General features: G+C 45.9%; 1 protein-coding gene across 1 annotated transcript in view; it reads right to left on the minus strand.

The window, feature by feature from the left end:
• LOC143962176 (asialoglycoprotein receptor 1-like) overlaps positions 1–21509 on the minus strand; it is a 56449-nt gene that overhangs the window by 7127 nt on the left and 27813 nt on the right. The window contains exons 6-8 of the mRNA XM_077471505.1: positions 21085–21156; positions 15984–16058; positions 6868–7019 (exon numbers count right to left, since the gene is read on the minus strand). Coding sequence (XP_077327631.1) covers positions 6868–7019; positions 15984–16058; positions 21085–21156 — 299 coding nt within the window. The remainder of the gene's footprint in view (positions 1–6867; positions 7020–15983; positions 16059–21084; positions 21157–21509) is intronic.

The following is a 21509-nucleotide window of genomic DNA, read 5'->3' on the forward strand; positions in this document are numbered from 1 at the left end:
GCAAACCAATCAATAATCAATTGCGATTTTTTTTTTTTACCAAGAATATGCGTTTTAAGAGGGGGAGAGGGAAACGTTTTGGGACTTTAAATGAAATTACGGCCTGGTAAGGTCGTGTATTTCCATCCCTGTCAATATAACTATATATTTTTCAGCACGCGGGCAAATTGCTAGCGATTTGAAGGAAAGGAAGTTGGGACTTTAAATGAAGCACATGGTTTGCAAGACAACACAAAATGGTGGATAAATAGACGATTTAATAGTTCATATACAAAACAATGGTATAAAACAATATCCTATTAATATTTGACAAGATATCTAGAATGGGTAGTGACACTGATAGCCAGTGAAAACATACAGACCATGATATCAATTGGCAAGATAGGTAGAACAAGTAATAACAATGGTAAAAATGTCTTTGCTTGGTACAATCAAGGGACCACCAGTGTTGAATCAGGTAAACAATTATTGCTCGATTGCCCACGTCGGGCTTTACTCAGCGCGCGCGCGCGCGACGTGGGCGGGCTACCCTGCGGCGGCGTCTATATATGGACGCCCATCATGTTATGAGGAGACGCGGCACCCGAGACGCACTATTGGGGTGGCTTTTACCCTTCACCACACCATGCTCTTCTTAAGCCATATCAGGTAAACAGTCCCACTTTCTGCACCTCTCCACAACTAATTTGGTCCCCCCTTCTCTGTCTCTTGACAATTATCAATTCACTACCAATATATAGTTTACATTTTCCCCATTTGTGGGTTTTTTTCTGTTTTTTCTGTTTTTTGTTTTTTGTTTTTGTTTTTGTTTTTGTTTTGTGTTGCTTTTCCCCCATTCTTGGTTCTTACACCTTAGATTACAACCCTCATCATTATTCTCCCAACACACACTCTGTTTCACATACTTGCACACTTCACATTCTCATTTGCCATCCTCCCCCTAGGGTGCCTCGTGGTCCTGTGTTTCCTTGATGGGTGCCTCTGTCTTTTCGCCGCGGCGGGGGGCATCCGCCCCAACTCCTGGTTGCGGTTTTCTTGGATGACTTACCATTCCTGCCCTTCCACCACCAACAAACTTACTTCAGTGAGTATTTTAGCCTTTAACCATGGTGATTTATTATATCATTCTAATCTTAGAAACATGACGTGTCCGCTCCTGATGAGTGGTCTTGAACCACGAAACGCGTCGAGCTACCGGCCATCTTTTATTTGCCAATTTTATTGGACAACATACGAATTACCCTTTTAACAGGATTCTTGAGGTCTGAGATCGGGCAGGCATGATCGAGCAATAATTGTTTACCTGATTCAACACTGGTGGTCCCTTGATTGTACCAAGCAAAGACATTTTTACCATTGTTATTACTTGTTCTACCTATCTTGCCAATTGATATCATGGTCTGTATGTTTTCACTGGCTATCAGTGTCACTACCCATTCTAGATATCTTGTCAAATATTAATAGGATATTGTTTTATACCATTGTTTTGTATATGAACTATTAAATCGTCTATTTATCCACCATTTTGTGTTGTCTTGCAAACCATGTGCTTCATTTAAAGTCCCAACTTCCTTTCCTTCAAATCGCTAGCAATTTGCCCGCGTGCTGAAAAATATATATTTACCAAGAATATGTAGAAGAATACGTATCGGCCTAAACTGTGGAAAAAAAATGTTTTTTTATATATTTTTGGGGGATATTTATTATAGCAAAATGTAAAAAATATTGCTTTTTTTTTTCAAAATTGCCGCTCTTTTTTTGTTTATAGCGCAAAAAAATAAAAACCCGCAGAGGTGATCAAATACCACCAAAAGAAAGCTCTATTTGTGGGAAAAAAAGGACGTCAGTTTTGTTTGGGTGCAACGTCGCACGGCCGCGCAAATTGTCAGTTAAAACGACGCAGTGCCAAATCGCAAAAAGTGCTCTGGTCAGGAAGGGGGGTAAAATCTTCCGGGGCTGAAGCGGTTAAATAAAGTTAAGAACAAGAGTCCCCCTTTACATCAGAGTCCACAGAGTTTCCCTTTTACATCTGAAGTCGCAGAGTTCCCTTTCACTGTAAGGGGGGATTCTGCAGACTCTGATGTAAGGGGGGAACACTGTGGCCTCCGGTGTAAAGGGGAACTCTGATGTAAGGGGTGCTCTGAGGACTCTGATTCCCCTTAGTGTACTCACTCAGAGGCAGGAGAGAGAAGGAGGGAGACTTCAGTCACAGACAGGGATGGATGGTGAGCTCACTCACCCCTTGGCAGTCAGCACCTCTCATCCAGATGTATCTGCGACTGCTGGACTTCAAATTTTTTGGCCCCAACTTTCCTTTTCTGAGGCACAGCGCCGGGGATTGGAATGTGGGCAGACACAGAGGGGGAGGGGTTGGAGGAAGAGATGAAGATCGATCCCTCTCCTCTCCCGTCAGTGTGTGGGGGAGGGGGGATAGTTAGTGCCGGCTTTGGGCAGTGTGAAAGAGAATGTAACAGACACTCTCAGCTTAGACAACTGCAGCCGGCAACCCTGCTGGGAAGCCATAGCCCAGTCTGAATCATGTGTCCGGGTGTCAGGCAGCCTGAAACCCGGACGAATGATTCCAAACCCGAACTGTCCGGGTGAATCCCAGACAGGTGGCAACCCCACTGGTCAGTAAGTTGAGCGGGGAATTTTCTTTGGTTTTGTTTTGCATGCATTGTCCTTCCATCTGCTCCTTGCTGTAAAGGCCAGTTATAGGTGGGGGGCTCTGGAATACCAGTAAGGGGGCTCACTGGGAACCTTTGTTGTCATAGTGCTATGTGCTGGGTGTCCAGTGTGCCCCTGTGCCTTTAAGGAGGGGTGCACTCCCTCCGGGCTCACCTGCCATCTGCCTATACATTATAATGTATGTGCTTCCACTGTGGAGGAGGCTCTCAAAATTTAGAGTTAGGGCTACAGAAAATACCGGGGTGCCTTGATGGGGCCCTGTAGATTACGCACTTATTTGCAAATGTGTACAAACTAAACAACTGTTTTTGACGCTTCCTGTTAGACAGGATAATTTGGTTGTTTTTTTCCAGGTTAGTCGTTATTTTTCTGATGAAGGCCTAAGGCCGAAATGCGTCAGATTTTTGGATGATATTACTGCTGTAATGCTTCAATAAATATTTTTATGGAGAAGCTGCCGAGTTGGCGGCCTGTAGTTTCTATGGTCGGTAAGTTAAGCTGGGAATTTCTCTGGTTTTGTTGAGCACAAAATACTAGGCCTAGAGGGTAATAAAGTATAAATCCAGCCTTGAGCACAGGTCATTGTGTCAGGGAGATATTATATGCAGAGCCCCTCCGTGATTCTAGAAGCATGATGAAGTATGTGCATTTTCTACCACACCTGCTAAGGGGGGCTGTTCTGTCCACCAATGAGAATATGGTGGTAGGTGGAGAAGCCGTTGAATGTCCACCAATGAGCACACAGTGGCTGGAATAGAGGAAGGGGAATGTCCACCAATGAGCACACAGTGGTTGGACGAGAAGATGGGGAATGTCCACCAATGAGCACACAGTGGTTGGAGGAGAAGGCGGGAATGTCCACCAATGTGCACACAGTGGTTGGCGGAGAAGGGGCGGAATGTCCACCAATGAGCACACAGTGGTTGGAGGAGAAGGCGGAGAATGTCCACCAATGAGCACACAGTGGTTGGAGGAGAAGGTGGGAATGTCCACCAATGAGCACACAGTGGTTGGAGGAGAAGACGGGGAATGCCCACCAATGAGCACACAGTGGTTGGAATAGAGGGAGGGGATTGTCCACCAATGAGCACACAGTGGTTGGTGGAGAAGGCGGGAATGTCCACCAATGAGCACACAGTGGTTGGAGGAGAAGGTGGGGAATGTCCACCAATGAGCACACAGTGGTTGGAGAAGATGGGAATGTCCACCAATGAGCACACAGTGGTTGGAGGAGAAGATGTGAATGTTCACCAATGAGCACACAGTGGTTGGAGGAGAATGCTGGGAATGTTCACTAATGAGCAACAGTGGTTGGAGGAGAAGGCGGGGAATGTCCACCAATGAGCACACAGTGGTTGGAGGAGAATGCTGGGAATGTTCACCAATGAGCACACAGTGGTTGGAATAGAGAGAGGGGATTGTCCACCAATGAGCACACAGTGGTTGGTGGAGAAGGCGGGAATGTCCACCAATGAGCACACAGTGGTTGGAGGAGAAGGTGGGGAATGTCCACCAATGAGCACACAGTGGTTGGAGAAGATGGGAATGTCCACCAATGAGCACACAGTGGTTGGAGGAGAAGATGTGAATGTTCACCAATGAGCACACAGTGGTTGGAGGAGAATGCTGGGAATGTTCACTAATGAGCAACAGTGGTTGGAGGAGAAGGCGGGGAATGTCCACCAATGAGCACACAGTGGTTGGAGGAGAATGCTGGGAATGTTCACCAATGAGCACACAGTGGTTGGTGGAGAAGGCGGGGAATGTCCACCAATGAGCACACAGTGGTTGGAAGAGAAGACGGAAATGTCCACCAATGAGCACAGTGATTGGAGGAGAAGGCAGGAATGTCAACCATTGAGCACACAGTGGTTGGAATAGAGGTAGGGGAATGTCCACCAATGAGCACACAGTGGTTGGATGAGAAAATGGGGAATGTTCACCAATGAGCACACAGTGGTTGGTGGAGAAGGCGGGGAATGTCCACCAATGAGCACAAAGTGGTTGGAGGAGAAGGCAGGGAATGTCCACCAATGAGCACACAGTGGTTGGAGGAGAAGATGGGAATGTCCACCAATGAGCACACAGTGGTTGGTGGAGAAGGTGGGGAATGTTCACCAATGAGCACACAGTGGTTGGTGGAGAAGGTGGGAATGTCCACCAATGAGCACATAGTGGTTGGAGGAGAAGGCGGGGAATGTCCACCAATGAGCACACAGTGGTTGGAGAAGATGGGAATGTCCACCAATGAGCCCACAGTGGTTGGAGGAGAAGATGGGAATGTTCACCAATGAGCACACAGTGGTTGGAGGAGAATGCTGGGAATGTTCACTAATGAGCAACAGTGGTTGGAGGAGAAGGTGGGGAATGTCCACCATTGAGCACACAGTGGTTGGAGTAGAAGGCGGGGAATGTCCACCAATGAGCACACAGTGGTTGGAGGAGAATGCTGGGAATGTTCACCAATGAGCGCACAGTGGTTGGTGGAGAAGGCGGGAATGTCCACCAATGAGCACACAGTGGTTGGAGGAGAATGCTGGGAATGTTCACCAATGAGCACACAGTGGTTGGTGGAGAAGGTGGGAATGTCCACCAATGAGCACACAGTGGTTGGAAGAGAAGACGGAAAAGTCCACCAATGAGCACAGTGATTGGAGGAGAAGGCAGGAATGTCCACCATTGAGCACACAGTGGTTGGAATAGAGGTAGGGGAATGTCCACCAATGAGCACACAGTGGTTGGACGAGAAAATGGGGAATGTTCACCAATGAGCACACAGTGGTTGGTGGAGAAGGCGGGGAATGTCCACCAATGAGCACAAAGTGGTTGGAGGAGAAGGCGGAGAATTTCCACCAATGAGCACAAAGTGGTTGGAGGAGAAGATGGGAATGTCCACCAATGAGCATATAGTGGTTGGAGGAGAAGGCGGGGAATGTCCACCAATGAGCACACAGTGGTTGGAGGAGAAGATGGGACTGTCCACCAATGAGCACACAGTGGTTGGAGGAGAAGATGGGAATGCCCACCAATGAGCACACAGTGGTTGGAGGAGAATGCTGGGAATGTTAACCAATGAGCACACAGTGGTTGGAGGAGAAGGCGTTGAATGTCCACCAATGAGTACACAGTGGTTGGAGTAGAAGGTGGGGAATATCTATTAATGAGCACACAGTGGTTGGAGGAGAAGGCGGTGAATGTCCACCAATGAGCACACAGTGGTTGGAGGAGAAGACAGGGAATGTCCACCAATGAGCACACAGTGGTTGGAGGAGAAGGCGGGGCATGTCCACCAATAAAGTACACAGTGGTTGGAGGAGAAGGTGGGGAATTGAAAATCTATGGAATGATTGAAGATTGCAGTCCACAATCGGTCACCATCAAATGTAACTGAACTTGAACAGTTCTGCAAAGAAGAGCAAACAAATATTGCAAAGTCTAGATGTGCAAAGTTAGTAGAGAGAAATCCCAACAGACTAAAGGCTGAAAATACAGCAAAAAGGGGTCCAACAAAATACTGACAAAAGGGGGGGGGGTGATCCTTTTTCCAACTCCGTGATTTTGTTTTTGACATGTTTGTATTATATATTTCACTTGGATGTTATAAGTTGCACTGAGTAAATACAGTAGATGGATAAAACAAAAACTGTGTCTGTCTTCATTTGAGGCTGCAAAGCAACAAGATGTGATTATTTTAGGCGGGGGGGGAGGGGTTATTTTTCTATATCCACTGTACATATCTATAAGGCCTACGCTGCAATATATGACATTTTGCTGAGTTTAGATGGGACTTAATTCAGTAAATTACTGGCCTTCATTTACTGAAGGTAACCAGGCTGTTCATTTTGCAAGTTAAGTTGCATTTTGCAAGGACATTTTCCCCAGATCTTAGAAGTGAATGTGGTGAAGTTTCACTTTGCATAGAATACCCAATCACATGCAAGGAAGAAAAAACTGAATGGATGATGGAAATAAACAGAGCTTTGCCACATACTCTAATTATGAAGATCGGGACATCTGAGTCTCTCAGTTTCATCATCTGTGTACTTGTACTTCAGGTCAACGACAATGTTGCCAAACTATTGTACCCGGAGGTGGCATTTACAGAGGGAGGTCAGCAATGGCAGCCACCATGTGACAGGTCTATTTAAAGGGGCACCACCTACACATTGTTATGCTCACCATCTCATCCAGGCTTTTGATGACCACCAGGTGACCCTTCTTAGCTTCACAGTGTTTCTTGGCGTAATTCCACGGCCTCGCGCTCCGGGAGAGGTAGTAGCAGTTTAGGCCAAAGTGTGTCCATTCTGAACCGCACAATGGATCAGTGGTGCCTGGGAGAGGGAAAGAGAAAGAGTTGAGGGAAAAAAAAGAAGGAGAAGAAATTGAGGAGAAGAGGAGAAAAAGAAGGGAGAAGAAGAGAGAAGGGGGGGATAAGAATCATAGCTATTTGTCTCTGTAGACTATTGTAGTTGACAGAAAAACTAGAAGGGTCTCGTTATGTTGGAGACCAGCAGGTGGATTTTTCTCCTGCATCTCTGTTTCTATTAAAGCGAACCTTTCATCGAAGGTTTGTAAATGATGTATGCATAGACAATAGAATTAATCCCTGTACCTGGAATAGCTTACTCCTGGTAGAGAGTTCATTCTGTAAGGGTGGAACCCCAAATATATTCCTATCACACTTTTTTCTGCTTACGCCCTGGATTATAAGGGGGGCTGCAGCAACAGCCAGCTAGTTACCTGGTGCCAGCATAGAAGAAAGTATGTCACCAGTAGAGTTTGGGCTAAACATTGGCCGTTTTCCCCGTTTAGGGAACACCCAAATTTGCAGGGTATTTGGTGGGTGTTCGACCCGCGAACACTCTGCAATGCACTGCATGCTGCACAGTGCATTCTGCGCCCTTAGGGTCTGGTAGGGATTTTAAGGGGAACACCAAAAATTAAAAAAAAAGGCATGGGTCCCCTCCAAAATACATAACAGACCCTTATCAGAGCACGCAGCCTGGCAGGTCAGGAAAGGGAGGGTGGAGCGAGCAGCTCCCATCATGAACCATACCAGACCACATTCCCTTAACATGGTGGAATGTGGTCCCCCACCCCCAAATCACTTTGTCCCCATGTGGATGGGGTCAAGGGCCTCTTCCCCACAACCCAGGGTTGTGGGGTTCTGAGAGCAGGGGGCTTATCAAAATCTGTAAGCCTCCTTTAAGAAGGGGGCCCCCAGATTCCGGCCCTTCCCATGTGAATGAGTATGGGGGTCCATAGTACCTCTACCTATTCACCAAAAAAGTGTAAAATAGTAAGAGAAACACACACATTTTTCTGACAATTCCTTTATTAAAAAATAAAAAAAACAAAGTCCCCCAATGTAAATCCATCGTCAATCATGATACCCGCCGCGGCTGCCGGACCCGAAAAAAAAAAAAGGCTCTGCACTCATTGACGAATGCCTCCTCCACTGTTTAACAGTTCTTATTTAGGTAACCTAGCGATGTCTCCCGGTGGCACCACCTCCTTGTGATGTCAACGATGCAGCATGCACCGGCCCTTGATGTCACAAGGGGAGCGATGTCACCAGATGACGTCACCAGGGGGCCGGACCCTTACCTATATAAGAACTGTTAAACAACAGAGGAGGCATTCGGCAGTCGGGCATCAATGACTGAGGAGCGTTTTTTTTTCTCTTTGGGATCCAGTGGCCGTGGCGGGCGTCATGATTGATGATGGATTTACATCGGGGGACATTGTTTTTTTTTGTTGTTTTTGTTTTTTATGAAGGGATTGTCAAAACTGTCTGTGTTTTTATTTCTTTTTGACACTTTTTTGGTGAATGGGTAGGGGTAACTATGTACCCATACTTATTCACATGGGGGGCGGGATCTGATGTCCCTCTTCTTAAAGGGGGCTTCCAGATTCCGATAAGTCCCCTGCCCACAGTCCAGGGTTGTGGGGAAGAGACCCTTGTCCCAATCAACATGGGGACAAGGTCCTTTGGGTTGGGGGGACAGAGCCTCTCCTACCACAAAGCACCCACTTCCTCATGTTGAGGGCATTTAGCCTGGTATGGTTCGGGGGGGCAATCTATGTATCTATTTTTAATGCACTTATTTCATCATGGGGGGGGGGGTGTTGGGAGGGATTGTGGATATAAAAGCCAAAGGGTGTCACTAATGAATTTGTTTTGAGAAAGGTAGGATGTGCCCCAATGAAACATTGACTTTAATAAAAACACATTAGAAATGTCTCCTTCAAGGATTGCACCTGGACCTCTAGGTCATCCATATGCTGTTGCTCACTTCTACATTGCATATACCATACCCACATTTTTCAGACTCACACAAGCAAATCCAGTTTTCCCAGGCCATTGTTTGAGATTCGCAACCCAAACAAAGCAATTGGGGGCTAGTCCATGCATGATTATTATTTTTGCACAGTTACCTGACCTAAAGCACATAAAAATGGTTCTTTATTATCCTGAGAAAAAAAAGAAAGAAAGAAAACCTTTATATAAATATTACTGCACTAAAACTTGAGAACAAGACTGGGAGCGCATGCGCGCGAGCTCCGTAATGGCCGCTTAAGCCCGGAGCTCCACTCCACCCCGGACCGCCGAACAGCGCTGTGCTACCCACAGCCACCAGACAGTGCCCCAGCCGCTCCATCGGACCTCAGAAGGGTCGGAGGACGCACTCGGATGCCGGGGCCCCCCGCCAGACGGGATCTGGGCCCACACTTTAACAGATCTGTGGGAGGAGGGTGTACCAAGATGGCCGTCGCCACCTCCGCCATCCAGACACACACGGCCTATGCAGAAAAACCACCGGACACGAGGCAAGTTTTAACCCAAGCCACTCTGACATACTCCCAGGTGGCTCAGGGCGGCCCCCACCGTCTCCAGAGGTCCTCTTGCAAACCCCGCTCGCCACAGTTCCCATCCCCGGCCTCCACTGTGTCCCTGCTCGGCCATCACATGGAGGACTTTCCTTTATCTCCTGAGGGACCCCCCACCCCACTTCCCCAGGGGCCTGCCTCTCCCTCCTTCTCCCTGACAGACATATCAGCGCTCTATGCTGACCTCTTCTCTAAATTCTCTGAATTACTTGACAGAGGGCTGGCAAATACTGTGACCCAAATAACATCAAATCTGACTTTGCCAATCTGGGGTCCAGGATTGAAGCCATAGAAAATAAAATGGACAGTACGGTTGCCAGAACCAACCATATTAAAACTCTTCAGGACCAGCTGGATGTGGCAATTGCACGGATTGGTGACCTCGAGAACAGGTCAAGAAGGTACAACTTTCGTATCCACGGCCTCCCGGAGTCCATTGCTGACATCCCCCCCACTGTACGTGACATTATCTCACAGCTGGTCCCACAGGTCCCGCCGCATCGTCTGGAACTAGACAGGGCACATCGGGCCCTTGGACCCCCCAGAAAGAATGTCTCTCCCAGAGACGTAATTGCCAAACCCCACTTCTACGCAATTAAAGAAGAGGTCATGCGGCAGTCGAGAGCTCAGCCAGACTTGCAATACCAGGGTCACCTCCCTGAATAAATGGATTGGTGAAGCCTGCTTCTTTTTGTCCCACTTCCCCCATGTGGGAAACTTCCAATGGGCGGATGCCCTTTTCGGTTGACGGAGCTGATGGCTCCTCACATATGACTTTTTATTGTTGCACCCTCAGTTTTCAGCCCCTCTGCGGTTCCACAAAGTTTTTGGTCAGCTAAAACCAGCTGAGGTCATTCCGGTCTCCGGTGACAGCATGGCCGTGGGGGCCGGGAGGCCTAGAGTGGTCCGGGGACCGATCCTGTCGCCAGCTGCGTCTTCTGCGGCTCTCCCTGCCCGCCCAGGGCCCTTCTGGAGAGACTTGGTTCCCAGCCTGCAACGATACTCATCGACTAAGAAGGACTACTGGGACTACTGTCCCTCATGGGGTGGGGGGGCGGGGGCCCACTGACCGGAGGGAATGGGGAGGGGGGACCGTATATTTTTTTTTTTGGTTTCCCCACCCCAAGGGGGATTTTCCCCCTCCCTTGATCCCCTCTCTAGATCCTTCTCTCTTCTCTTTGGGGGTTCGAACATGGGGTCGGGCCTCTGTAGCATACGGTCGCACTTGTTTCTGTTTTAGATGTCTGGGGGTGGAGAGATATGGGGTTCAACTTTGTTTAAGCTGTTTCTTTCCAGATTCTTTTTGGTACATATGTTTTGTTTTATGACTAGTTAATTGTTAGGGTCCGGGGTGGTCCCTATGCACTCTCACCCATCTCCTAGAGGCAGTTTCGGTCTCTACGACATGGGTATTTGGGTGACCCCTAGGGGCGCTCAATATGTTAAGGATGGTGTGCGGTGGGCTCCTCCACGCCTGCACTCCGCTGGTCTTCTCAGAAGACGTGTCTTTCTGATGTATGTTCCCCTTCCCTTCCTTCCCTCACTTCTTTTCCATTTCTTTTTTCAAGCATGTCTCTAGGCGAGTAGCCTCTCCAAATCTGAGGTCTCCTCCTCCCAACATGAGCGGCACGGTCCTAACGGTCCAGACAGAAGTCATCGAGAGGTAAGTGGCTGTGTACAGATGAGCGCCCCCCCCCCCTGCTCCAATGGTTAACACACCCCCCACTGGTAGGGATCTCAGGCTGGCCTCACACAATGTTCAAGGCCTAAATTCCCCAAGGAAACCGAGAGTGGCCTTTGAGCGCTACCGAGCCCTGAAAATAGATGTGGTTCTTTTGCAAGAAACGCACTTCCCAACTCGATACAAACCCAAGTTCATCCACTCTTCCTATCCTATGTTCTTTATGGCGAACGCACCCAACAAAACGAAGGGAGTAGCCGTTCTCTTCTCCAAAAACTGCAACTTCACTCACACATTGGACTATAGGGACACAGAGGGCAGATTTATACTTGTAAAGGGGACGTTTGAAGGAATACTTTACTCCATAGTCTCATACTATGCCCACAACAAGAGCCAAGCCAAATTCTTTCAAACCCTCCTTTCGACATTAGGGCCACTCCTGGAAGGCAAAATTATTTTGGGAGGCGACTCCAATGTCGCATTTGACCAGGGCTTGGATAAGACAAAATCTCCCAGGGACCAGTTAACGAGACCCACCAAAATTAGTAATAAAATAGCCAAATTTATCCACGCCAAAGGACTAGTTGGCATCTGGAGGGAGCTAAATCCTAAGTGCAGAGATTATACCCACTACGCCCCCCCCCCCACACCAATCTTATGCGAGGATTGATCATATCCTTGTTCCGCCATCTTTGGTTCCCCTAACTCTTAAGGCCACCATAGTAGATTCAGCCTGGTCGGACCATTCCATGGTCCTTCTTTCCCTTCGCAATGTCCTCACTAACATGGGAGGTACCCATTGGCGCCTAAATGAATCGATCCTCAGTAACCCAGTGCACGCCAAGTGTATAGCTGACACCCTCAAGGACTATTTCTCCATCAACATGACAGATGACATCTCACCGGAAACACTTTGGGCGGCACACAAGTCACAGTCAGAGGCAAATTGATCAATTGACTTTCTTCCCAACTTAAAAGGGAACGTTTATCAGACATCCGCAATTTGGAGTCTAAATTTGCAGAACTGAAAACTGCTCACAAAAAACAACCCTCAAAGGCCCTAGCTGACCAACTCAATGCGACCAGACTAGAACTTAACCTAATGTTGACTGCGACAGCAGAGAAACACCTTAGATGGAGCGGGGCTAAATACTGCCTCCACAAAGACAAAATAGGGTCTATGTTAGCCTCCAAACTCACACCTAAATCCCGTACACACTCCTTCCCCAAAATAAGGATTGACGGACAACCCCCCACCGCCAACCCTACCAAAATCCTGCAAGCCTTTCACAAATTCTTCACTAAACTATATAGTCAAACCTCAACGACAAAGGGCACAGCGCTGTCCTCCTTCTTTCAGGACCTCCACTTACGGTCCATATCCCAAGATCACAAAGATCTTATTGGAGGACCCTTTCTCAGCAGAAGAGATACTGGGGATTATCAAGGGACTGAAGTCAGGTTATGCCCCTGGGCCGGATGGCCTCTCGACCCCATATTATAAGACCTTTGGGGAAATACTAGCCCCCCATATGGCTAATTTTTTCAACTTCAAAACAGAGGGATCCCCCTTAGATCCACACCTCAACACATCCTTTATTACCGTAATACCCAAACCTAACAAGAATCATGAGGAAGTGGAAAACTTCAGACCCATCTCACTTATCAACAATGACCTTAAAATTCTGACCAAAATCTTAGCCAACCGTCTCGCCACCTTCATCAAAAGCTACATTCACAAAGATCAAGTGGGTTTCATCCCGGGCAGACAATGTCCTGACCAAATCAGGAGAGGGGTAGACATAGTTTCCCTTCTTCAGTCTGGCTGGGCGGGTACCCACAAACAAGAAGGGATGCTCTTGTCTTTGGACCTCCACAAGGCATTTGATGCTATTGATTGGACATACATCTTCACCCTACTTGACACTTGGGGCTTCGGACCTCGCTTTAAGGGGATCCTTGGGTCCTTATACTCCAACCCGAAGGCAATGATCTGAATTCAAGGCCAGCACTCTAACCCACTGTGCATAGCCAGGGGTACTAGACAGGGATGCCGCCTCTCCCCCTTAATCTTTGCAATGGCAATTGAAACCTTGGCTATCGCCATTCGCTCGAACCCCAACATCCAATGAGTGACAGACGGGACACAAACCCATAAATGTGGTTTATTCGCTGGCGATTTGCTTCTCTTTCTGACCTCCCCAACCACTTCCCTCCCGAATTTATGCAAACTCCTCAAAGAGTTTTCAATCAGGGCTAGAGGTAAATTATTCCAAATTCCATGCCCTCGACATATCCCTAAGACCAGAAACTAAATCGGCTCTGCAGAATGCTTTCCAGTTTAAATGGAGTGATTCCTCCATAGAGTATCTAGGAATTAGACTCACAGCGAAGATAGAACACCTACCTATGTATTGCATAGCTGGAGGCAGATCTGGGACACTGGTCGAAAGAGGAAATCTCTTGGTTGGGCAGAATCCACTCTATAAAAATGACTCCGCTCCCAAGACTACTCTACCTTTTTAGAGCCCTCCCCATTAACATTAAACTAGACCACTTAAGGTCCTTTCAGAGTAAAGTAAACAAATTCATTTGAGGAGGGAAGGGACACAGGATCCCCCAAAGGACCCTATACATAACCAGATCTCAGGGGGCTTGGGACTCCCTCGTCTTCTCTGGTACTATCATGCAGCAAGAATTGCACAGCTTTCCACAGTTTACAGCAGAAGTGAATAACCCGACTGGGTCCAACTAGAGAGGCAGGCTGTCCCGGCCTTCACACTCGATTTCTTGCTCTGGTCCTCTCCCAGGGACCGGCCCCCAATTCTCTCCCCAGTCCTGTCGCAATCATTGCAGTTATGGGATAAGCTGAAAGCCTGTCCGAATCTGACATCAACCATAAAGCCGCTGGCACACATGTTTAACAATCCAGACTTCCCCCCAGGCCAGGACATCAGTGCCTTTAAATGGTGGCTTGACAAGGGTTTGTATCGAATTGGGCACTTCTTCAATGCGAAAGGCCCAATCACTCAAAGGTACTGTGTGAGCCAGCTTGAGATGCCACCTTCAGAATGCTTTAGATTCTACCAGATCCGCCATTTCTTACTTAAAATCTGGATGGGAAAACCGTCACCACACTGCTTCACACAGTACGAGATGTGGTGCGGGCAGGCAGCGGAGCAGAGGGGGGGCGGTCTCGATTATATATCAGTCACTTGCCCACCATCCGACCAAAACTACAAACCTGGTAGCTTGGGAGAACAATTAGCAATAAGCTTGCCGGTAGAGCGATGGCAGGCCTCCTTCACCAGAGCCTTTAAAGGCATCAGAAATATATCATTGATAGAGTCTAGTCTCAAGATTCTTACCAGATGCGAGACTCTCCATAATTTACCCAGCTGCTGAGCCCAGATGCTTCTGAAGCTGACAATTGGTAGGCTCCATGGCTCACATCTGGTGGGAATGCCCCAGAATAAGGCCTTTTTGGAAAAAAACATTTTCCCTAATCCGGAAAATCACAAGCCTCCCCCTTCCAAGAAGCCCTGCCATCGCCCTCCTTAATGCTAACCTCCCCAGGGCCCCGAAACACACTCGCAATCTGATACATTTTATCTTCCTGGGAGCTAAGATGACAATTGCCAAGGCATGGAAACTCCCCAGGGTCTCCCTAACAGCGGCTACAAGGAAAATATCATGGATTATGTTACAAGAGAAACTTACTGGTATTCTACTAGACTCCACAGCCCAATTTGAAGCCATCTGGGAGCCCTGGGCCCATCACCTGGGCATATCCCTCATACCGGGAGGGCGTCCTTAGCCCCCCTGGTGCAACCCTGGTTGGGGTGCTGCTCGTCAGTTGACATGCTTCCCCCCTTCACCCCCCTCCCCTTCCCCCCCTCTCCCTCTTCTCCCACTTCCCCCTCTTGTCTGGGCCCTGTCCCCTTATCCCCAGGGGACACTCCCCGAATTCTTCTTTGTCTACAGCCTTCCTGGGAGGGCTGAGGAGTTGGAGAGTCTGTCCTGAACCCCGTAGACTCCGGCTCCTCCAGTGAAATCGAGGGACTCCTACCCGATAGGGAAGGCCGGGTCACCGAAAGGCGTTCACCCTGCACAGTATGATCCCAAATGGGGTGCAGGTGATGCCCGGTAGGTGCTTGATAAAAAAGCATCCTTTGGAGGAGGCGAGAGGACGGGACGATTAGCTTCCAAGCAGCCTTATAGTTTTCAGCCATTATGTTGTCATTTAAGAGGAAATTTATATACTCTTAGGCTATGTACTATACCTCCAATGCCTGTTACATTGTAATTGTTTTACGTTTCGTGTATAATCAATAAAATCTTTGAAAGCAAACTTGAGAACAAGCATGTTTGGCAACCGGCCCAGGTTGGCCGGAACAGTTGCACATCTCAGTCCTGTGTCCCAGGATCCTTATTGGAGTCTCTGAGCATGTGCAGTAACTCATAAAAAGGGTATTAACTGAAAGGTTTACAGTCATGCTGGGCACTTCTAACTTATTTATAGGTTGGACCACATGGACACAGCGGTTGGGATCTGGGTTGGGCTGCCAAAAAAAGGCAAAGTGCAGGTTGGGGGTGGGAGTGACAGTGTCATTGGAGTAATATTCTGGTAAGTAAGGATCAATTAATAACTGTCAAAAAGTATGTGGTTCAGGGAAAAATTAAGGTTTAGAGGGTAGGTTCCCGAAATAGGAAAAAAGCATACCGTTTGGGTTGCGGAGTCCATCTATTAGTCTCCCCACCGCGCCCAAAATCCTCTGATTGTCGCTGATAAAGGAACCTGTAATATGAACAATGAAAAGATCAATATGTCTGTGTCTTCATTAGTAGGGAGGGGGCATGAGGGATAAAGAAGAGAGGAACACAGGGAGTATTCCCCAATCTATTGGCTCCTTGTGAGGGACCTTTAACTTCATTGTGAAAGGCCAACTCTAGTTGGGGAAAGTTTAGATTCTGATCCTGGGATAATGGATACAGGAGAACAGTTTCCCCTCCCCTCAACATCTGCTCTAGATGAGTCTGAGCTGTAAATAACAGACATGTGCAATTCGTTTTGTTCCAAGTTCGTTTTTTTTATTAATTTCAACAAATTTGTTAATTCGGAAACATCCGAATTAACAAAAACTCGTTTTTGTAAATTCATAAATTCAAAATTTGAAATAATAACTAGCTATTAAATTAATAGGTACTGGAATTTAATTTCAAAGTTGTCTGTTAGTGAACATAACAAATACAAATTTATCAGAAGTTACGAATTAGCCGAAATAACAAATGTCGCAATGGAACGTAACAAATTTTTCCGAATATTCGTAAACTCAAATATTCCTGAATTTATAAACTCATAAATTCAAAATTTGAAATAATAACTAACTATTAAATTAATAGGTACTGGAATTTAATTTCAAAGTTGTCTGTTAGGCCGCGTACACACGCGGGGACTGTTCGCCCAACTTTGTCCGTCAAAGGCCGCGTACACACGCGGGGACTGTTCGCTGAAACTGTCCGCTGAAACCAAGTTTCAGCGGACAGTCCGCTCGTGTGTGGGCTTTCAGCGGACAGTTTCACCGAACAGTCCGCTGAACAAGGTTTTTCGGAAATTCCGAAAAACTGTCCGCTGAAACCTTGTTTCAGCGGACAGTCCCCGCGTGTGTAGGCTTGTTCGTCAAATAAAGTTGCGCGCATGCTCAGAAAGGATTTTCACGCCGAAAGTTATAATGCAGTGTATAGGACGTCGTATTTTTTCGTCCCGTCGTACGTGCCGTTCACGTCATCGCGCACGGTTTCAGCAAACTGTTCGTCCGTCGTGTGTGGCCATGTCCGTCCATGCTAATTTTGAGCGGACTGTTTGCCAAAACTGTTTGACGGACAAAGTTGGGCGAACAGTCCCCGCGTGTGTACGCGGCCAAACAGTTTCGGCAAACAGTCCGCTCAAAATTAGCATGGACGGACATGGCCACACACGACGTACGAACAGTTTGCTGAAACCGTGCGCGATGACGTGAACGGCACGTACGACGGGACGAAAAATACGACGTCCTATACACTGCATTATAACTTTCGGCGTGTAAAGCCTTTCTGAGCATGCGCGGAACTTAGTTTGTCGAACAAGCCTACACACGAGGGAACTGTTCGCTGAAACAAGGTTTCAGCGGACAGTTTTTCGGAAATTCCGAAAAACCTTGTTCAGCGGACTGTTCGCTGAAACTGTCCGCTGAAAGCCCACACACGAGCGGACTGTTTGCCGAAACACTGTTCAGCGGACAATGTTGGGCGAACAGTCCCCGCGTGTGTACGCGGCCTTAGTGAACATAACGAATACAAATTTATCCAAAGTTACGAATTAGCCGAAATTATGAATGTCGCAATGAAACGTAATGAATTAATAATAATAAATAACAATAATAATAAAAAACTTTTTATTATTATTATTAATTATTAATTTGTTACGTTCCATTTGTTTAGATGCGGCATTTGTTATCTTGGATAATCCGTAACTTCAGATAAATTTGTATTCGTTACGTTCACTAACAGCCAAATTTGAAAGGAAATCCCAATACCCGAAAATTCGAAAATCTGAAATAATAACTAACTATTACATTTATAGGTACTGGAATTTAATTTCAAAGTTGGCTGTTAGTGAATGTAACGAATACAAATTTATCCGAAGTTCGGAATTATCCGAAATAACGAATGCGGCATCTAAACGATTGGAACGTAACAAATTAATAATAATAAATAATAATAATTATAAAGACTTTTTATTATTATTATTTATTATTAATTTGTTCCGTTCCACTTGTTTAAATGCGGCATTCGTTATCTCAGATAATTCGGAACTTTGGATAAATTTGTATTCGTTAAGTTCACTAACAGCCAAATTTGAAATTTTATTCCAATACCTTTTAAATGTAATAGTTATTATTAGTTAGTTAGTTATTATTTAGAATTTTCAGATTTTCCTTCTTTCGTATTTTTTTGTATTCATTTTCTTATTTTCGGATTAACTAATTTACTTACGAATTTACAGATTTACGAATTTACAAATTTATGAATTTACGAATTTACAAATTTACGAATTTACAAATTTCCGAATTTACATATTTACAAATTTACGAATTTATGAATTTACGAATTTACAAAGTTACAAATTTAAGAATTTACAAACTTTTTAATTTATGAATTACAATCATAACGAGTGACCTGAAAAATGAAAAAAACAAAACAAAAACAAATGAAACAAACCAATTTTTTCGGCAGTGCACTTGTCTAGTAAATAGTAATTTATGAATTGCATAACTTTCTACAGGCTGAACAAAATCATCTCATATTCAGGGAAAATAAAACATTTTTTAATTCATCTGATTTTATGACTAATTTGCTTGTCATCATTGGTGACATAACATTGTTACCAGAAGACAAAGTGGAGAAAGATGTCTTCCGAAAAGGACACAGACAGAAATGAATCCCCTAGTAGAGGTCCTGCTCCTTCTTGGATCTATGAGAAAGGTTGTTTTATTTTTGTTTGCTTCCCTGTTAAAGAAAATGCAACTTGTCTCCTGGAAAAAAAAAACCTCTCCATATTGAGGGCTCTAGAAAAAAAAAAAGCTTACAGAAGATCAAATCCTGGTTCATTCCAGCCATAAAGTGGAACGTTTCGGCTTCCAAAGGAGCATGCATTGTGTTGAAGAACACTCAACTGCCCAGTTTTCATAAAACACTCAAACATCTTGTAGGGACGGTGGCAACTCCATGGTTTTGGACAACCAGATGTCTAAAACAGATAGGCCATATATCCATATCTTCCTACTTTTGTACTCTGTTTGCCTTTTTTGCATACACATCGGTTCTATAACTGAACATTGACCTCTATTCCTTTTGGAGTTGCACATTTGGCTTTCCAATTGGGCATGGCCATTGAAATGACAGAAAGTATTCGTTGGTTGGATTATTTGATGTGTTTTACGACTTGCTCTTCCTCAGGGGAAAATCCATTCGACCTACACGATGACAATAAAAAAAATGTGGTTTATTGGTTGTTTGTTTATTATGAAAATCCAGCGGATTTTTCCCTGAGGAAGGGCAAGTCTTGAAAAACATCGGTCATGTGGGCATGATACAGTCTTCATAAGGGGAATTGGCGCTATATCTGTAGTGTTTTCAGATTTATATATTGTGCTTTTTGCCATATTTTTGGATATACAACATTATATATACTACTCAAATAGGAGGTGCAACAATCCATGTTTTATGTTAATATACACACACCGGTGACTTTATCAGGTCCACCTTGCTATTAGCGGGTTTGGACCCCCTTTAGTAGGTCCCCCTTGCTGGTAGCTGGTTGGATATATATATATATATATATATATATATATATATATATACTACTCAAAGAGGAGGTGCAACAATCCATGTTCTATGTTAATATACACTCACCGGTGACTTTATTAGGTCCACCTTGCTAGTAGCAGGTTGGACCCCCTTTTGCTTCATTCTTGGCATCAGTATCATACCGTAGATACAACAAGATGTTTTGAAACGTTCCTCAGAGATTTTGCTCCATAGTGACATGATAGCATTACGCAGTTGCTGCTGGTTTGTCGACTGCACACCCATGATGCCGATCTCCCGGTTCCACCGCATCTCAAAGGTGCTCTATTGGATGGAGATGTGGTGGGTGTGGAGGCCATTGGAGGACAGGGACCTCATTGTCCAGTGATGAGATGGAGGAGCTTTGTGACATGGTGCATTATCTATGCTGGAAGCAGCCATCAGAAGATGGGGACACTGGAGTCATAAAGGGATGGACATGGCCAGCAATAATACTCAGGTAGGCCGTGGCATTTAAACCATGCTCAATTGCTACTAAGGGGCCCAAAGTGTGCCAAGAAAATATCCCCCACACCATTACACCACCACCACCAGCCTGTACCGTTGATATGAGGCAGGATGGATCCATGCGCCAAATTCTGACCCCACCATCTGAATGTCGCACCTGAAATTGAGGCTCATCAGACCAGGCAACACTTTTCCAATCTTCCATTGTCCAGTTTTGGTGATCCTGTGCCAATTGTAGCCTCAGTTTCCTGTTCTTAGCTGACAGGAGTGGCACCTGGTGTGGTCTTCTGCTGCTGTAGATCATCTGCTTCAACGTTGGATGTGTTGTGTGTTCAGAGATGGTATTCTGCATACCTTGGGTGTAACGAGAGGTTATTTGAGTTGCTGTTGCCTTTCTATCATCTGGAACCAGTCTGTCCTTTCTCCTCTGACCTCTGACATCAGGAAGGCATTTTCCTCCCCACAACTGCCCCTCACTGGATATTTTCTCTTTTCCCCAACATTCTCTGTAATCCCGAGAGACGGTTGTGTGTGCAAATCCCATAAATACTCAGACCAGCCCGTCTGGCACCAACAACCATGCCACATTTAAAATCACTTAAATCGCCCTTTCTTCCCCATTCTAAAGCTCGGTTTAAACTTCAGCAAGTCATCCTCACCACGTCTAGATGCCTAAATGCATTTGTGATTGGCCGATTAGCAATTTGTGTTACCAAGCAAATGAACAGATGTATCCAATAAAGTGGCCGGTGAGTGAATACTGTATTTGTGCTTAACTGTGGGCAATAAAGTTTTGTTGAACTTTTTATGTGCTGTTTTTGGGATGGTGCCCTAAAAAGTCCATGCCACCTTATATGTCTATCAGGTGTACATAGTAGACCTGGACACCAAACAACAAAGCATAGCCTGGAATACTGGTGTCTGGGAAGTTTGCATTGTTCAGATCTAATACAACCCATTATTCTTACCTGTGATTTCATCCGACAGAAAAAGGTTCACCAGCGACTTGATATTCGCCACTTTGCTTGCCACGCCGTGTTCTGAGGAGACAGGAAATCAGTCTTTATTCCTTTAAACTGTCCACATCTTCTCAGATGTTTCTGCTGCCCATAAAAACCATTACCCAGGAGGGCTGAGCCATATACAGATTCTTCCCCTCTCCGCATCCCCATAACATTGGGGTTAGGGGGTTCTGTACTCCAGCAGGGGAATACTGGGCGTGGATGTTATATTGTGTACACTTTGGAAATAATCCAGGCCTTTCTTAAAACAATCTACTGAGCTGGCCAGAACCACCTCTGGAGGGAGTCTATTCCACATTTTCACAGCTCTTACTGTGAAGAAACCTTTCCGTATTTGGAGGTGAAATCTCTTTTACTCTAGATGTAAAGAG

Source organism: Lithobates pipiens, unplaced genomic scaffold (genome assembly GCF_037356315.1).
Source record: "Lithobates pipiens isolate NorthernLeopardFrog02 unplaced genomic scaffold, aLitPip1_a1.2 Scaffold_8, whole genome shotgun sequence".
Lineage (NCBI taxonomy): Eukaryota > Metazoa > Chordata > Amphibia > Anura > Ranidae > Lithobates > Lithobates pipiens.